Genomic DNA, 15,852 nt, shown 5'->3' on the forward strand with positions numbered 1-15,852 from the left:
CAATATCCTTGCAGGGAAGTTTGTTAGTGCTTTTGGGGATGGTTTAAACTAGATTTGTAGGGGGATGGGAATCAGAGTGCCAGAGCAGATAGTGAAGCAGGGGTGAAAATAGATGATGTTAAAAGTTCATGCAAAGTCACAAATAGAAGGGTTGTGGGTGGTGGTAATAATCTCCTGAGGTGTGTCTATTTCAATGCAAAGAGTATTGTGGGGAAGGCTGATGAGCTGAGGGTGTGGATTGACACATGGAATTACGACATCATTGAAACTTGGCTGCAGGAGGGGCAGGACTGGCAGCTTAATGTTCCAGGATTCCGATGTTTCAGACGTGATAGAGGCAGAGGAGTGAAGGGTGGGGGGGGGCGGGGTGGCATTGCTAGTCAGGGAAAATGTTACAGCAGTGCTCAGGCAGGACAGATTAGAGGGCTTGTCTACCGAGGCCATATGGGTGGAGCTGAGAAACGGGAAAGGTATGACCACATTAATAGGGTTGTATTATAGACCACCCAATAGTCAGCGAGAATTGGAGGAGCAAATCTGCAGAGAGGTAGCAGACAACTGCAGGGAACATGAAGTTGTGATAGTAGGGGATTTTAATTTTCCACATATTGATTGGGATTCCCATACTGTTAATGGTCTAGACAGGTTAGAGTTTGCAAAAATGTGTTCAGGAAAGTTTTCTAAATCAATATATAGAGGTACCAACTAGAGAGGATGCAATATTAGATCTCCTATTAGGAAATGAGTTAGGACAGGTGATGGAAGTGTGTGTAGAGGAACACTTTGGTTCCTGTGATCATAATACCATTAGTTTCAATTTGATCATGGATAAAGATAGATCTGGTCTTCGGGTTGAGGTTCTAAACTGGAAAAAGGCCAAATTTGAAGAAATGAGAAAGGATCTAAAAAGCGTGGATTGGGACAGGTTGTTCTCTGGCAAGGATGTGGTTGGTAAGTGGGAGGCCTTCAAAGGAGAAATTTTGAGAGTGCAGAGTTTGTATGTTCCTATCAGGATGAAATGCAAAGTGAATAAGGATAAGGAACCTTGGTTCTCAAGGGATATTGGAACTCTGATAAAGAAGAAGAGAGAGATGTATGAAATGTATAGGAAACAGGGAGCAAGTAAGGTGCTTGCGGAGTATAAAAAGTGCAAAAAAATACTTAAGAAAGAAATCAGGAGGGCTAAAAGAAGGCATGAGGTTGCTTTGTCAGTCAAGGTGAAGGATAATCCAAAGAGCAAAAGGATAGTAAGGGATAAAATTGGTCCTCTTGAAGATCAGAGTGGTCGGCTATGTATGGAACCAAAAGAGGTGGGGGAGATCTTAAATGAGTTTTTTGCGTCTGTATTTACTAAGGAAACTGGCATGGAGTCAATGGAAATAAGGCAAACAAGTAGTGAGGTCATGGAACCTATACAGATTGAGGAGGAGGAGGTGCTTGCTATCTTGAGGCAAATCACAGGACCTGACAGGGTATTCCCTCGGACCTTGAAATAGACTAGTGTTGAAATTGCAGGGGCCCTGGCAGATATATTTAAAATGTTGGTATCTACAGGTGAGGTACCGGAGGATTGGAGGCTCATGTTGTACCATTATTTAAAAAAGGCTCTAAAAGTAATCCAGGAAATTTTAGGCCGGTAAGTTTAACGTCGGTAGTAGGTAAATTATTGGAAGGAGTACTAAGAGATGAGATCTACAAATATTTGGATAGACAAGGACTTATTAGGAAGAGTCAACATGGCTTTGTGCATGGTAGGTCATGTTTAACTAATCTATTAGAGTTTATCGAGGAGGTTACCAGGAAAGTGGATGAAGGGAAGGCAATGGATGAAGGGAAGGCAGTGGATGTTGTCTACATGGACTTCAGTAAGGCCTTTGACAAGGTCCCGCATGGGAGGTTAGTTAGGAAAATTCAGTCGTTAGGTATACATGGAGAGGTGGTAAATTGGATTAGACATTGGCTCAATGGAAGAAGCCAAAGAGTGGTAGTAGAGAATTGCTTCTCAGTTGTGGAGGCCTGTGACAAGTGGTGTGCCACAGGGATCAGTGCTGGGTCCATAGTTATTTGTCATCTATATTAATGATCTGGATGATAATGTGGTAAATTGGATCAGCAAATTTGCTGATGATACAAAGATTGGAGGTATAGTGGACAGTGAGGAAGGTTTTCAAAGCTTGCAGAGGGATTTGGACCAGCTGGAAAAATGGAAAATGGCAGATGGAGTTTAATACAAACGAGTGGGAGGTATTGCACTTTGGAAGGACAAACCAAGGTAGAACATACAAGGTAAATGGTAGGGCACTGAGGAGTGCAGTAGAACAGAGGGATCTGGGATTACAGATATAAAATTCCCTAAAAGTAGCGTCACAGGTTGATAGGGTTGTAAAGAGAGCTTTTGGTACATTGGCCTTTATAAGTCAAATTATTGAGTATAAGAGCTGGAATGTTATGATGAGGTTGTATAAGGCATTGGTGAGGCGGAATTTGGAGTATTGTGTACAGTTTTGGTCACCAATTTACAGGAAAGATATTAATAAGGTTGAAAGAGTGCAGAGAAGGTTTACAAGGATGTTGCCGGGACTTGAGAAACTGAGATACAGAGAAAGCTTGAATAGGTTAGGACTTTATTCCCTGGAGTGTAGAAGAATGAGGGGAGATTTGATGGAGGTATATAAAATTATGATGGGTATAGATAGAGTGAATGCAAGCAGGCTTTTTCCACTGAGGCAAGGGGAGGAAAAAACCAGAGGACATGGGTTAAGCGTGAAGGGGGAAAAGTTTAAAGGGAACATTGGGGCGGGGGATTCTTCACACAGAGAGTGGTGGGAGTGTGGAATGAGCTGCCAGATGAAGTGGTAAATGCGGGCTCACTTTTAACACTTAAGAAAAACTTGGACAGGTATATGGATGAGAGGTGTATGGAGGGATATGGTCCAGGTGCAGGTCAGTGGGACGAGGCAGAAAAATGGTTCGGCACAGCCAAGAAGGGCCAAAAGGCCTGTTCTGTGCTGTAATGTTCTATGTTCTATGGTTCTATGGAGAGGGTTAAGATTTTAACAATGTTTCTGCTTAGGCTTCAGCCACACTATTTGACACCAATAACTGAGCCAGAAATTGCAAAACTTTATTTTCAGTCATGAAGATTTAAGGTACATTCTAATGAAAAACCTAACATTTCAACAAACAGCCAAGGCCAAACTGATCATAGGCTCTGACCTTTGCTTGTTCTTTCAGCAACATTGTTCAGTGGACTTGTGCTTGAGTTTAAGCTGATGAAATGTCAAGGGAAAGAAACCAACAGTTTTCATCCATATCTTGTTGACATTTTTAACTTTTTACTGCATGTGGACATTCCTGACAAGTCTAGTAGTTTTTGCCCACTTATTGTTGCCCTGAGGCTGTTAAGGATTTACTCTCTTGAACCATATAACCATATAACAATTGCAGCATGGAAACAGGCCATCTCGGCCCTTCTAGTCCTTGCCGAATGCTTACTCACACCTAGTCCCACCTAGTCCCACCTAGTCCCACCAACCTGCACTCAGCCCATAACCCTCCATTCCTTTCCTGTCCATATACCTATCCAATTTTTCTTTAAATGACAATATCAAACCTGCCTCTACCACTTCTGCTGGAAGCTCGTTTCACACAGCCACCACTCTCTGAGTAAAGAAGTTCCCCCTCATGTTACCCCTAAACTTTTGCCCCCTAACTCTCAACTCATTTCTTGTTGTTTGAATCTCCCCTACTCTCAATGGAAAAAGCCTATCCACGTCAACTCTATCTATCCCCCTCATAATTTAAAATGCCTCTATCAAGTCCCCCCTCAACCTTCTACGCTCCAAAGAATAAAGACGTAACTTGTTCAACCTTTCTCTGTAACTCAGGTGCTGAAACCCAGGTGACATTCTAGTAAATCTTCTCTGTACTGTCTCTATTTTGTTGACATCTTTCTTATAAGTCGGTGACCAGAACTGTACACAATACTCCAAATACAACCACAGCAGTCCGCCCAGTGGAGGTTCTTTCATGATGCTGTTCAGAAGGAATTCCAGGGATTCAAGATGGTGGACCAATAGTACTTTTACCAAGTGGGTCAGTGTGGGATTTGGAAGATGGTTGCAGGTTGTGGTGTTTCCAAACACTTTGCAGCATGGAGAATGAAGCAGTCATTTTATGCACAGAAACCTCCTAGAAATGCTGACGAATTACTGATCATATTCTGTTTCAATGTGCTTGTTGATATTTCAAGGATGGCCCCAGTCACACAGAGAACTTCCCAACTGTTGCATAAATCAATTAACGTGGGATTGAAACCATGTGATGAGAGGTTATTCAGGCCATTGTTTCCGCTTCATATCCTTTCCATCTCCTACATCAAGACCTCCCTCTTTCTCTCACTCCAACTCATCCAGGTTCTCCTTAAACCAATCCCCATCCTCCCCCAGCTCCTGGTCTGAAGAGGTTTGCCCTGTCATCTGGGTGTGAGTTGGAGTCAGTGACAAAACAACAAATCATTCTTACAGCTGTGAGATGACCCAGAGAGAGGGGAGGCCCTATTGAGAGTGTGCACTGGTGCTCAAAATTGCTAATTTTTTAATATAATTAAACAAATTGTGTTTGATTTAACGATCTATTTTGTGAGAGGCAATGGGACTTATGCAACAATTATACTGCTGATGTTTTATAGGCACTTGTCACTGCGGGTCCTGCATCTGCAATAATTCTGGGAACAACAAGTTCATTTATGGGAAGTTTTGTGAATGCAATGATGAAGATTGCATTGACGATGAGACCAGTGAGATTTGTGGAGGTATGCACCAATATCTGTCAACTTTAAAGTTCACAGTATTGAAATTGAAACCTCAGAAATGTTATCTGTTGAAACTTTCCAATGAGATTCTCTTAACCTTCACAATCAGATTGTTTATCACTGACTTCTTTCCAATATATTTTTTATTAATTTGTATATAAGAGTACAGAGTACAGGAAAAAAAAAGTCAATACATTAAGCTAAATTGCATATAAAGACTCCTTACCCTATGTTCATACAAGTCAATTAGTTCGTAAGATTGAAAAATAATAATTTTATTATATAAAAAAACTAACCCACTACCAAGACTGAAGCTGATTAGATTATGAAGACGCACAGTCCTCTTTTATTGTCATTTAGTAATGCATGCATTAAGAAATGATACAATATTTAGTAGGAAAAAAAGAAAAAAGATTGTTAGTCATCATCTGTGCTTTAACAGCAAATCAAAGGTTTTTAAAATAATTCAGAAAAGGTCTCCACACTGACTTCTAAGCCATGAAATTTGTTGTTTTGTGCTAGCAGTACAAGGACATAAAATCACTATAAATTAACAATAAATAGTGCAAAAAACAAGGAATAACGAAGTAGTGTTTACAACATCATAGATCATTCAGAAATATGATAGTAGAGGGGAAGACACTGTTCCTGTGGGTCTCCAGGCTCCTGTACCACCTCCCTAATAATCGAAACAAGAAGAGGGTAAGTCCTGATGAGGAGGGTCCTTGGTGATGGATTGTGCCTTCTTGAAAGCAATGGTTAAGTTACCGAGTGAATAGTCAGCATTGGAGACCTGTTAATATAGACATATCAGTTTGATTCCCATCAGGGAAACGTGGGGATTTAAACTTAAGTATTTAAACAAATTGGGAATTAAAAATATTTTTAAAAGCTTAAGAAATAGGAGCAGGAGTAGGCCATCTGGCCTGTCGAGCCTGCTCCACCATTCAATAAGATCATGACTGATCTGACCATGGACTCATCTCCAGCTACCTGCCTTTTCCCCATAGCCCTTAATTCCTCTACTATGCAAAAATCTATCCAACCTTGTCTCAAATATATTTACTGAGGTAGCCTCCACTGTTTCATTGGGCAGAGAATTTCACAGATTCACCATTCTTTGGGGAAAGCAGTTCCTCCTCATCTCCATCCTAAATTTACTCCCCCAAATCTTGGGACTATGTCCTTGAGTCCTACCAGTGGAAACAACTTTCCTGCCCCTATCTTATCTATCTCTTTCATAATTTTATATGTTTCTGTAAGATCTCCTCTCATTCTTCTGAATTCCAGCGAGAACAGTCCCAGACAACTCAATCTCTCCTCATAGTCTAACCCCCTCATTTAGACAGCTAGGACACATATCCACGGTCATCCCTGACCAATGGAGGGCTCCAAGTTGAAGTCGTCACTGTTAGTGCCAACATTTATCACCCATCCCCAATTACCCTGCTGAGGTGAGGAGGACATGTTGGGTCCGTGGTCACCAGGTAAGGATGGGGCATTTCCTTCCCCGGAGGATACTGGAGAATCAAATGCAAAACACAGAATACTGGAGGAACCCAGTGAGTCAGGCAGCATCTATGGAGGGAATTGGACAGGTGACTTTTCAGGCCATGACCCTTCATCTGGACTCATTAGTCTGTGAATCAGATGGGTTTCTACAACGGTCAAGAGATCTTATAATTACTGCAAAACTGAAGCAGCTTTTAAAAATATTTTAAATTCCCAATTTGTTTAAATACTTAAGTTTAAATCCCCCCGTTTCCTTGATGAGAACCAAACTCATATCTCTTGATTAATGAGTCGATTCTCCAGTGCTGACTATTCACTCAGTAACTTAGCCATTGCTTTCAGGAAGGCATGACGCAAGCCAGGGCAGTACGATACGGAGAGCAAGCTGTTGCCCATGCAGCAATCTTCCCTCTCCATGCAGCTGATGAATCCAAAGGAATGGCAGAGACCGATACAGTTTGGTACCAGCGTTGCAGGAGTTGCCAGTTGGCATTGAACTCAATGTAAGCCTACCTTAGGGACTCCAGCTCTGGACTTTTTCTGGGGGATTATTCCTGAAGCCTGCCCCGTGTGTGGGTACAGCTGCAAGGCAGCGGAGGCTTGAGATCAGAATTTTCCTTCTCCTGGATGAGCTGCCAACCACAGCTGCCCAAAGTGAAGTTTTAAGGCACCAATAACCCGTCTTTGCCCCTCCTCCTGTCAGTAGAGATAGTTCCACTGGGCTTAGTATGTGAAGGCCAGGAGCTGGACTTGGTTGTCAGAGGCTATTTGAGTTGCACACCATTGGGAGCATTTAATAGGTAGTGGAAGCTTATCCCCGTTATCACCCCCGGCTATGACAACCTTAAGGAAGCATCATCCTCAACTGAGCCTGTAAAAAACAAGAGGCATCTACATTGGTGAACATAAGTAGAATTGGGTCCTTTCCCTGAAAGTAAGTTTTTGTTAACATGCTCCACTGTACAACTTTTTTAACATCTTCCACTGCTCAAATCCTGATTGACTTTTCCTGACCTTCCAAAGACAACAAATGTCTTTGTGTTGTTTCAAAACGTTACGTGGTTTTGATTAAATGTTTGCCAGTGTTTTTGAACTTTCTGCCCTTTGCAGCATTTCTCCCGATGTTCAGGACACAATGTGCATGCACTAAAACTGGTGAATTGCGGTCTCATTCATCCTCAGAGTCATAAAGTCAGAGATGTATGGTGCAGGTACAGTCCCACTCTTGTTTCACAGTGAAATAAGTTAAAAAAAACTCCCGAATACGTACAGGGTAATTTAATAATCAACTTAACTTGTTAATGCCAGTCCAGAATACAAAGCCAGCATTGACTCCAATTAATTCTACACAACACCTAACCAGATCTCCTACTGGACAGGTTCAGGGACCCTAAGACTGAACCAGAATTCACCTTTTAACCACTTTAACCTTTGCTGTGCCAATATTAGTGTGTGTCGGACATATGTTGACATTGAATACCCAGGTTAAAATTAGTTTATATGCTTAAGGAAGCAACTGGGTGTCTACTGAATTGCTGGTAAGCCGCTAGCAAAGATAATTGCCAAAAATTAATTGACAGTTTGTAAAGATGAAACAAATTGCTGAAATATTCTCAAATTGCGATTTCATTGCTTTTACCCGGTATTTCTTGTGGTTTAAGGCCATGGAGCGTGTTACTGTGGTAACTGCTACTGCATGCCTGGTTGGCATGGCGATAAATGCGAATACGAGTGTGACATTACACCGTGGGAGAGCAGGAGGAAATGTACATCACTAGGTGGTCAGATCTGCAGCAACCGAGGTCTGTCTTTCAAAACATTTCAACTGCAAAATATACATATTGTAAATATTGGAAAGTTGTGCAAATACCGTCACTATTTCTGCAGTGAATGGTGTGCTTACGCACGGTGAAGACCCTCCCAGTGAGGCAAAGCCTTGCGCTTTCCTTGTAGCTCCTGAAGACTCTCATTACTACTGAACTGGAAGACATTGGAAGGATATGCTGGAGACTGCAAGCTGTTATTTGCTGATTTGTTTCTGCTTTTCATTAAAAATGAGGGGCTGCAAGCAAAAGATAGGAAACAGAGAAAATGGAGAGTGACAAAATGAGTGTGAAGAGAGAGAGAGAGAGAGCGCAAGGGGCAAGTGGGTGGGAAGAGAGAGGGATAAAGGGAGAGAGAGAGACAGAGGGAGAGAGTGGGGAGAAAGAAAGGTAGAGGGAGAGAGGTAAAAGATGTAGAAACATAGAAACATAGAGAACCTACAGCACAATACCAGGTCCTTTGTCCCACAAAGCTGTGCCGAACATGCACTTACTTTAGAAATTACCTAGGGTTACCCATAGCCCTCTATTTTTCTAAGCTCCGTGTACCTGTCCAGGAGTCTCTTAAAAGACCCTATTGTATCTGCCTCCACCACCGTTGCCAGCAGCCCATTCCACGCACTCACCACTCTCTGCATAAAAAACTTACCCCTGACATCTCCTCTGTACCTACTTCCAAGTGCCTTAAAACTATTCCCTCTCATGTTAGCCATTTCAGCCCTGGGGAAAAGCCTCTGACTGTCCACACGATCAATGCCTCTCATCATCTTATACACCTAGGAGAGAGAAATAAAGGGAGTAGGAGATGGAGAGTGGAAAGAGAGAGACAAAGCGCGAGAGAGATTTAGATGGAAAAACAGACAGGAGGGAGAGATGGGGAAATGGGTAATAGACTGATGGAGAGGAAGAGAGGGGAGAGAGAAAAAGAGAGAAGGAACAAGAGAGAGGGAGAAGAGAGAAAGAAAGAGAGGGGAGAGACAGTGAAACAGAGAGAATAAAACGGGAAGAGGGGAGAGAGGTACAGGAGGAGGAGAGACAATGGCAGAGTCAGAGAAAGAATGAAAGAGAAACCAGAAGAGAGAGTGAGACAAAGAGTCACATCAGTAGCCATCCTCCTGACTTCCCCAGTTGATGGATTTGATGCCAAGGGACTCCCCCCCCCCCCCGCCCCATAGTACAACTGAGACTGTGGTTGATAAGTACGCAGCGATAAGGAGATTACTGGTAAGGTTAGCTAGAACCTGGACACACTGTAAGGCTGGTCCAGATTCTAGATAGTCCTACCAGCCACCTCCTTATCAACCGCAGGTCACAGTTGTGTGTGCGTGTGTGTGTGTGTGTGTGTGTGTGTGTGTATGTGTGTGTGTGTGATTCCCTGGGGAAAACTCCCGGGAGTCTGGGGACCATTGGTTCTTTAAGTCTAACTTTCCCTGATGAAAACCAGTCAAGGGCAAAGTGTGTGCTGAGTGGGTTTAATTTCAGTCTGGTGCAGTGATGCAGGAGGGCATCACCGTGACTTGTCCCTTGGGAAGAGAAGGGGATGACATGGTACAGTCCTTCGGTCTTGCAGGCCAGTGTGTCAGTTACAGCGAGTGCGTAAGTTGTAGACACACAGATGAATGAAGACAAACCATTTGCTGCTAGGAATTCAGGGTTATGGAAATAGAAGTTTCCCCAAATCATTTTCTTCAAGGACCTGTTTTACAATGAGATGATTTCCTAACAGTTTTAAGTCATGGCCAATCAATGCCTCCTCAGAGGTTGTGGCTGTGATAGCAGGGCCAGAAAGGGAATTTTCTCTCTGTAACTACAAAGTAAAAGACAAGGACAAAGTTGAGTTTATTGTCACGTGCACAAGTACATGTGTGCTCAGGTACAATGAAAAACTTACTTGCAGCAGCATCACGGGCCCACAACATTCACAAGAAAAACAAATTGAACACAGTATTATGGCCATGCTGCAATACAAGACACTGATCTGCTGCTCGGGCCTTTTTCCCTCAGGCAACTGTATCTGTGGTGAATGTGTGTGCTACGACCTGGATCCCAGTGGGGAGTATGGCGATATTCACGGGGAGACATGCGAATGTGATGAGAGAGACTGCCTCACAGTTTACGACAGATACTCTGATGGCTTCTGTTCAGGTATGGAACCTGCACTTCCCGGCAACCTTTCATCACGCGGGATTATATCGGACATACAGCCCAGAAATAGACCATTCAGGAAAATCAGCCCATGCTAGCATTGTGCTTCACTCAGGCTTCCTTATCCAAAGCTCTGCAACACACATAAAATGCCCATGGGACTCAGCAGGTCAGGCAGCATCTGTGAAAATGAATGAACAGTTGATGGTTTGGGCTGAGACCCTTCTTCAGGACTGAGAAGGAAGATGCCAGAATAAAAAGGTGGGGCGGGGGGAAGGGAAGGAGGCTAGCTCGAAGGTGATAGGTGAAGCCAGGAGGGTGACAATATTCAGGGGCTGGAGAAGAAGGACCCGGGGCACTCTTCTGTTCTGTACTAGTTCAACCTCCCATTAAAGGCATCTTTAGTTCATTCACCCCAGCTCCTTGCTGTTGGAGGAGTTGTGGTCTCAGTGGTCTCCAGGCAAGGAAGTTTCTATTGAATTCCCTATTGGATCTCATTGCTGACCACCTTACAATGATGATTTCTTCCCCACCAGTGGGACGTTCCCTCAGCATCCTCCCCATCCAAGCCTTCAATCATTTTAAAGATACCCATCAGGTTTGTCTGTCACTTTCTTTTGTCAAGTGACAAGAGACCCAGTCTGTTCATCCTTTCCTGGTGGGTATCCCCTCATGTTTCTAGCCTCTATCCTCGCCAGTGGTCTGCTATCCTCTATAGCAACCAAGCTCCAGCTCTGCTCAGTACAGGTTTAGCAGAATTACTGTTCTTTTCCCATAGACATAAACCCAATCCATGGTGCAATGTTTAGTGGTTTGGTTTTACTTGTATGCCAAACTCCCCCATCATGTTTACACACACACCTTCCGGGTAATTAGTGATATATCTTTTCTCCCAATTACAGTGTGGAACTTCACATTTGTCATTTGACGACAGTGTGCTGCTGTGCCAAGTCTCTCTGTCATTTTGTTTTTGCTGTTTGCTGTCCTTCTCCAGAGCAAGGGACAATATGTTTGAAACTGGAGCCCAGGCGTTCAGGGGCAATGTCAGGAAGCTCTCATCCACCTCACCCCAACACACACACACACACACACACACACACACACACTCACACTCACACTCACACACAGATCCTCATTCACACACACACATGTGCACACACACACACACACACACACACACACACACACAGATCATCATTCTCAAACACACACATACACACAGATCCTCATTCACACACACACACACACACACACACACACACACAGATCCTCATTCTCACAAACAGACAGACAGACAGACAGACAGACACAGACACTGTGGTAAACCATATATATGTTGTAACTGGGTTAACTGTCTGGACACGCCCCTCTGCTGACTGCCCCTGTGGCTCCTCCCACAGACCCCTGAATAAAGGTGATTTCGCCTTGCCCCTCCCCCTCAGTCCAGGGGCAGACACTCAGCATAGAGGTCACATTTTACTGTGAATAAAAGCCTTTCAGTATTTACCCTACTTCAGTCTTTTGGAGTTATTGAAGGTGCTTCAGACACACACACACACACACACACACACACACACACACACACACAACCTGACAGTCCCCACCCCCTTTACACACACATAGATCCACATTCGCACAAACAGACACACACATGAGATGGAGGGAATCTGGAGTTATGTGAAGAGTAGGAGAATCGATTAGAAACATTGAAATGCTGACTGATCTTTGATCGGTTAGCGGATAGAGGGTGATAGAACCAGATGGAGACTTCTAGTTCAATTGTAGATTGTTGTTGTTATTCCCCTCCGTACCTTGTGGCGCAACTTTGCCATTTCTTTAGGATTTGGCGGCCTTTTACAAGGCCAAGTTGCTACCTCGATGCTCAGCCCCACACAGATAGAAAGCGTGCAAGGAGCTGGCTAGATTTGAACAGGGGACCACTTGCCTTGATGTCCAGGGCAGATGCCACAACACTACTGGCCAGCATTACGTTGCAGATTAGAGATGATTTAATTGAATGGTGGGACAGGTATAGAAGGGCTGAGTGGTCTCCTCAGCACTGTGTTTCTTCCAATTACATCTGTCAGATACCCCGTTGACCCTGAAGTGGGAAACTTGCAGCAACGCTGCAGGCGTGTTGCGTCAGATAAGCAGCCTTCACATGGAAAATGTAAATTAAACATAAACTGTTACAATAAAGAGCAGAATTAGAAGAAAGCAAAACCATGCAGCATGGTAACAGGCCCTTTGCCTGGTCTACTGCAGGTGTGTGCCCACTGGGGTCACAGAGGGCAACACTAGCAAGGGGGGACGGGTCCGAAAAGGCAGCTGGCTGCCCTTTCCACTATGCAGGGGAAGCTGAACCCGTCGCCTGCCTCACGAGGAAGAGCTGGTGGCAAACATTCAGAGCAAATATGAAAGAGGTTTTACATAGAAATTTGCATTTGTCCATTAGTGTGGAAAGTAGGCTTCAACAAAGTTTCTTGTTTGCATGAAGCTGGCAGAGTAAACTGCTTATGTGGTCATAGTACGTACACCAATAAATGCTGTGGTCATCATCACAGCTTGTCACACCAGACAGCCAGTCACTCTAGTGTTGTTTGGTTGACGTTGAGCAGGTCAGTGTCGGCTAAATCAGGTGAGAGAGGGCAGTTGAGCAGAATGTGTTCAATGTTCTGCACCCTTTCGCCACACTCACAGGATTCGCTGGTCTTTAAACTCCACTTCACCATATTGTCTTCCGTCCTACAAACTCCCGCTCTCGCTCTGTTGAGAGTGAACCACTTCCATCCGTCAAACAGTGCCCCGTATGGCAACATTTTTGAGGGGTCTTGCACTGTATGGTTTGGTGGGGTTCTGGCTTCTGTTTGTTGCCAGAGGTCAATCCGGTATGTTTGGGGGGATGTTCCGTGCGGTAGTTCCTCCACTGTAGCAAAGCTTTTCCTCGGTTTTAGGCGGTTGGAAACTGGCACGTGATGGTGTAGTGGATGCCGTGAATCCGAGTTCTGTTTACCTTTTCAATTTTTGTTGTAGTGTGTCTTCGGATCTCTGGTAATGCTGTAGTAAGCACAAAAGAGCAGCATGGTGCAGAGATTGTTGTGTGGTCTGGAGTGGTGCAAAAGGAAATACTGAAGTAACAATAGTGGAAGAACAGAGGTAACATCGTTGTAAATTTCCTCTTTTCGATCTTTGATTGAAAGACTGCAGAGAAAGCTTACAAGGATGTTGTCGGGACTTGAGGACCTGAGTTATAGGGAGAGGTTGAGTAGGTTAGAACTTAATTCCCTGGAGAGTAGGACAATGAGGGGAGATTTGATGGAGGTATAGAAAATTATGAGGGATATAGACCAGGTAAATGCAAGCAGGCTTTTCCACTGAGATTGGGTGAGACTAGAACTGGAGGTCATGGGGTTAAGGGTGAAAGGTAAAATATTTAAAGGCAACATGGAGGGGTGTGGAAGGCTATGGTCCAGGTGCAGGTTAATGAGAGTAGGCAGAAATACAGTTCAGCAGGGATTCGATGTCTGTTTCTATACTGTGGTTCCATATGAATCCGTGACTCTATGAGGTGGAGTTAAGCTACAATGAATGCTCTTTGATCTTTCCTCTCTCCACTAAAGGCCACGGACAATGCAATTGTGGAAGGTGTAACTGCCAGGAGGGCTGGACCGGCCAAACGTGTGACCATCCTGTCTCCTGCCCCATCTCACCTGAGAAAAGTACACAGAGATGCCGAGGGAAGTCTAAGTTGCCCTGTTCAGGCAGAGGTAGGTGACTGCTCTTTTAGTTTCTTGATGCAGTGAATGTGTACCAAATGTTAGACTTACCCAGTTCACTGATTCAGCTCCAGCTGGTGCTTTGTTCAACTTCAAGAACATCCTTCAGGAAATCTGTCAAGGAAAGGGCTGGATGGAGTTTACTGGGACGGTTGTGGGAATGAGTTCCAAGGGGAGATTGGGAAGATGCGACTGTTCTCCCTCGGATGGAGATGGTTAAGGAGAGATTCAAAGGCAGTGTTCAAGCTTTCAAACTGTTCTGATGGAGTGAACAAGGCAAAGCTGTGTCCAGGAGTAGGGGCATGGGGAACCTCTGTTTAATTATGGCAAGAGAGGGGAAGTTTAAAGGAGATGTGCAGGGCAAGTTTTTTACACCAAAAATGGTGTATTACTGCCCATTATGCCCCTGGCATTTAGGGCAGCAATGAAGGTCCTCCATCTCTGGTGGTGGTCAGGGCTTCCTTCATCATGTCAATAGCTTCCTCTCAGTTTTCACTATTGTCAGCCATGCAAGTCCCGGGTGGAGACTCAGGAATACCGTCACACTCAGGTATAGGAGGATTCTTTGATGCTGTTTCTGTAACGGTTTTGTTTTTCCAGTCAGGGTTGTTAGCCCTGAGCTGAATTCCCAAACCTGGAGGACCGGTGGACCACTCTTAGTCTGGCCTCTGCCCCTTGACCTGTTTGGCATGGGTGACCCTACCAAGAGCTAAAGCTTAAAGCCCTGACTCCGGCCAACATAGCTCAGCGGGTCATTGAGGCACGCAAGCCTCCAATTCACGGCAAGGTCGTGGTCCTCTTGGAGGACCAAGAGTGGTGGTTGCCTGGTGTAGGCTTCCAGGGGCGGCGGTGGATGCAGATACGTTAGTGGTGTTTAAGAAGCTGTTACATAGACACATGAATATGCCCGGAATGGAGGGACGTGGATCATATAGAGGCAGGAATGACTTAGTTTAATTTGACATCATGTCCGGCACAAGCGTGATGGGCCATAGGGCCTGTACCTGTACCTGTACTGTTCTATGTTTGATGATCAGAGGACAGAGTGAAGGGAGTCTGCAGAAGAACCAGAAAGACGAGGAGGAGAAATGGTTTCGCGGTAATGTTTGTGGTCTGGAATATGAAAGGTGATTGGAAAAAAGATTCATTGAGAACATTCTAAAACCAAATAGGATAAATAATCAAAAGAGATAAAGGTGCAGAGATGACGGGAAAGGGGTGAGGGGTCAGTGGGATGGACTGGAGGCTTTTTCCAAGAGCAGTACAGACTTGAATGTCCTCTTACCATGCTGTAGTGTTTCCTGATTCCCAACCTGCCTGGCACTGCTCTGGGAAAAGCACTGAAAGATTAGCCCCAGAGCTGGAACAAACGGTTTGCCAGACTCAGTATTCTCATCCACCAGTGCCAAAACAAATATGTGGAAGTCAAACATTTGCCCACTTTGTTTTGTTAAATTGCTCTGCTCGCTGTTCGGGAAGCAGCTCGTCATTATGTTTGGAAATATCTGGGTGAATTGGAAGCCTTGACAAGTGAGTAATTATCGAGCCAAGTATCTCAGAGAGAGAGAGAGAGAGAGAGACAGAGAGAGAGTGAGAAAGAGAGAGAGGTGGAGGGGAGGAGGGGACAGTCTGCATGCTGGCAGAAATGGCAGTCTCTAGGTTGTAAGTTTACCGGTAATACTCCAAGAATCTGACAGCATTAAGCTGCATGCTAGAGACATATTTTCATCCTGGTCTGGTTTGTATCTGCTACCCAAACACTTCCTGGTGTGACATACACAAA

At 44.3% G+C, this 15,852-nt stretch overlaps 1 protein-coding gene across 1 annotated transcript in view; it reads left to right on the forward strand.

The window, feature by feature from the left end:
- The window catches only part of itgbl1 (integrin, beta-like 1), a 186,685-nt gene that overhangs the window by 98,181 nt on the left and 72,652 nt on the right, over positions 1 to 15,852 (forward strand). Inside the window, exons 4-7 of the mRNA XM_072257319.1 lie at positions 4,691 to 4,813; positions 7,987 to 8,127; positions 10,153 to 10,293; positions 13,914 to 14,060. Of these exons, the coding sequence (XP_072113420.1) occupies positions 4,691 to 4,813; positions 7,987 to 8,127; positions 10,153 to 10,293; positions 13,914 to 14,060 (552 nt within the window). The remainder of the gene's footprint in view (positions 1 to 4,690; positions 4,814 to 7,986; positions 8,128 to 10,152; positions 10,294 to 13,913; positions 14,061 to 15,852) is intronic.

This window comes from Mobula birostris, chromosome 5, assembly GCF_030028105.1.
Source record: "Mobula birostris isolate sMobBir1 chromosome 5, sMobBir1.hap1, whole genome shotgun sequence".
Taxonomy (NCBI): Eukaryota; Metazoa; Chordata; class Chondrichthyes; order Myliobatiformes; family Myliobatidae; genus Mobula; species Mobula birostris.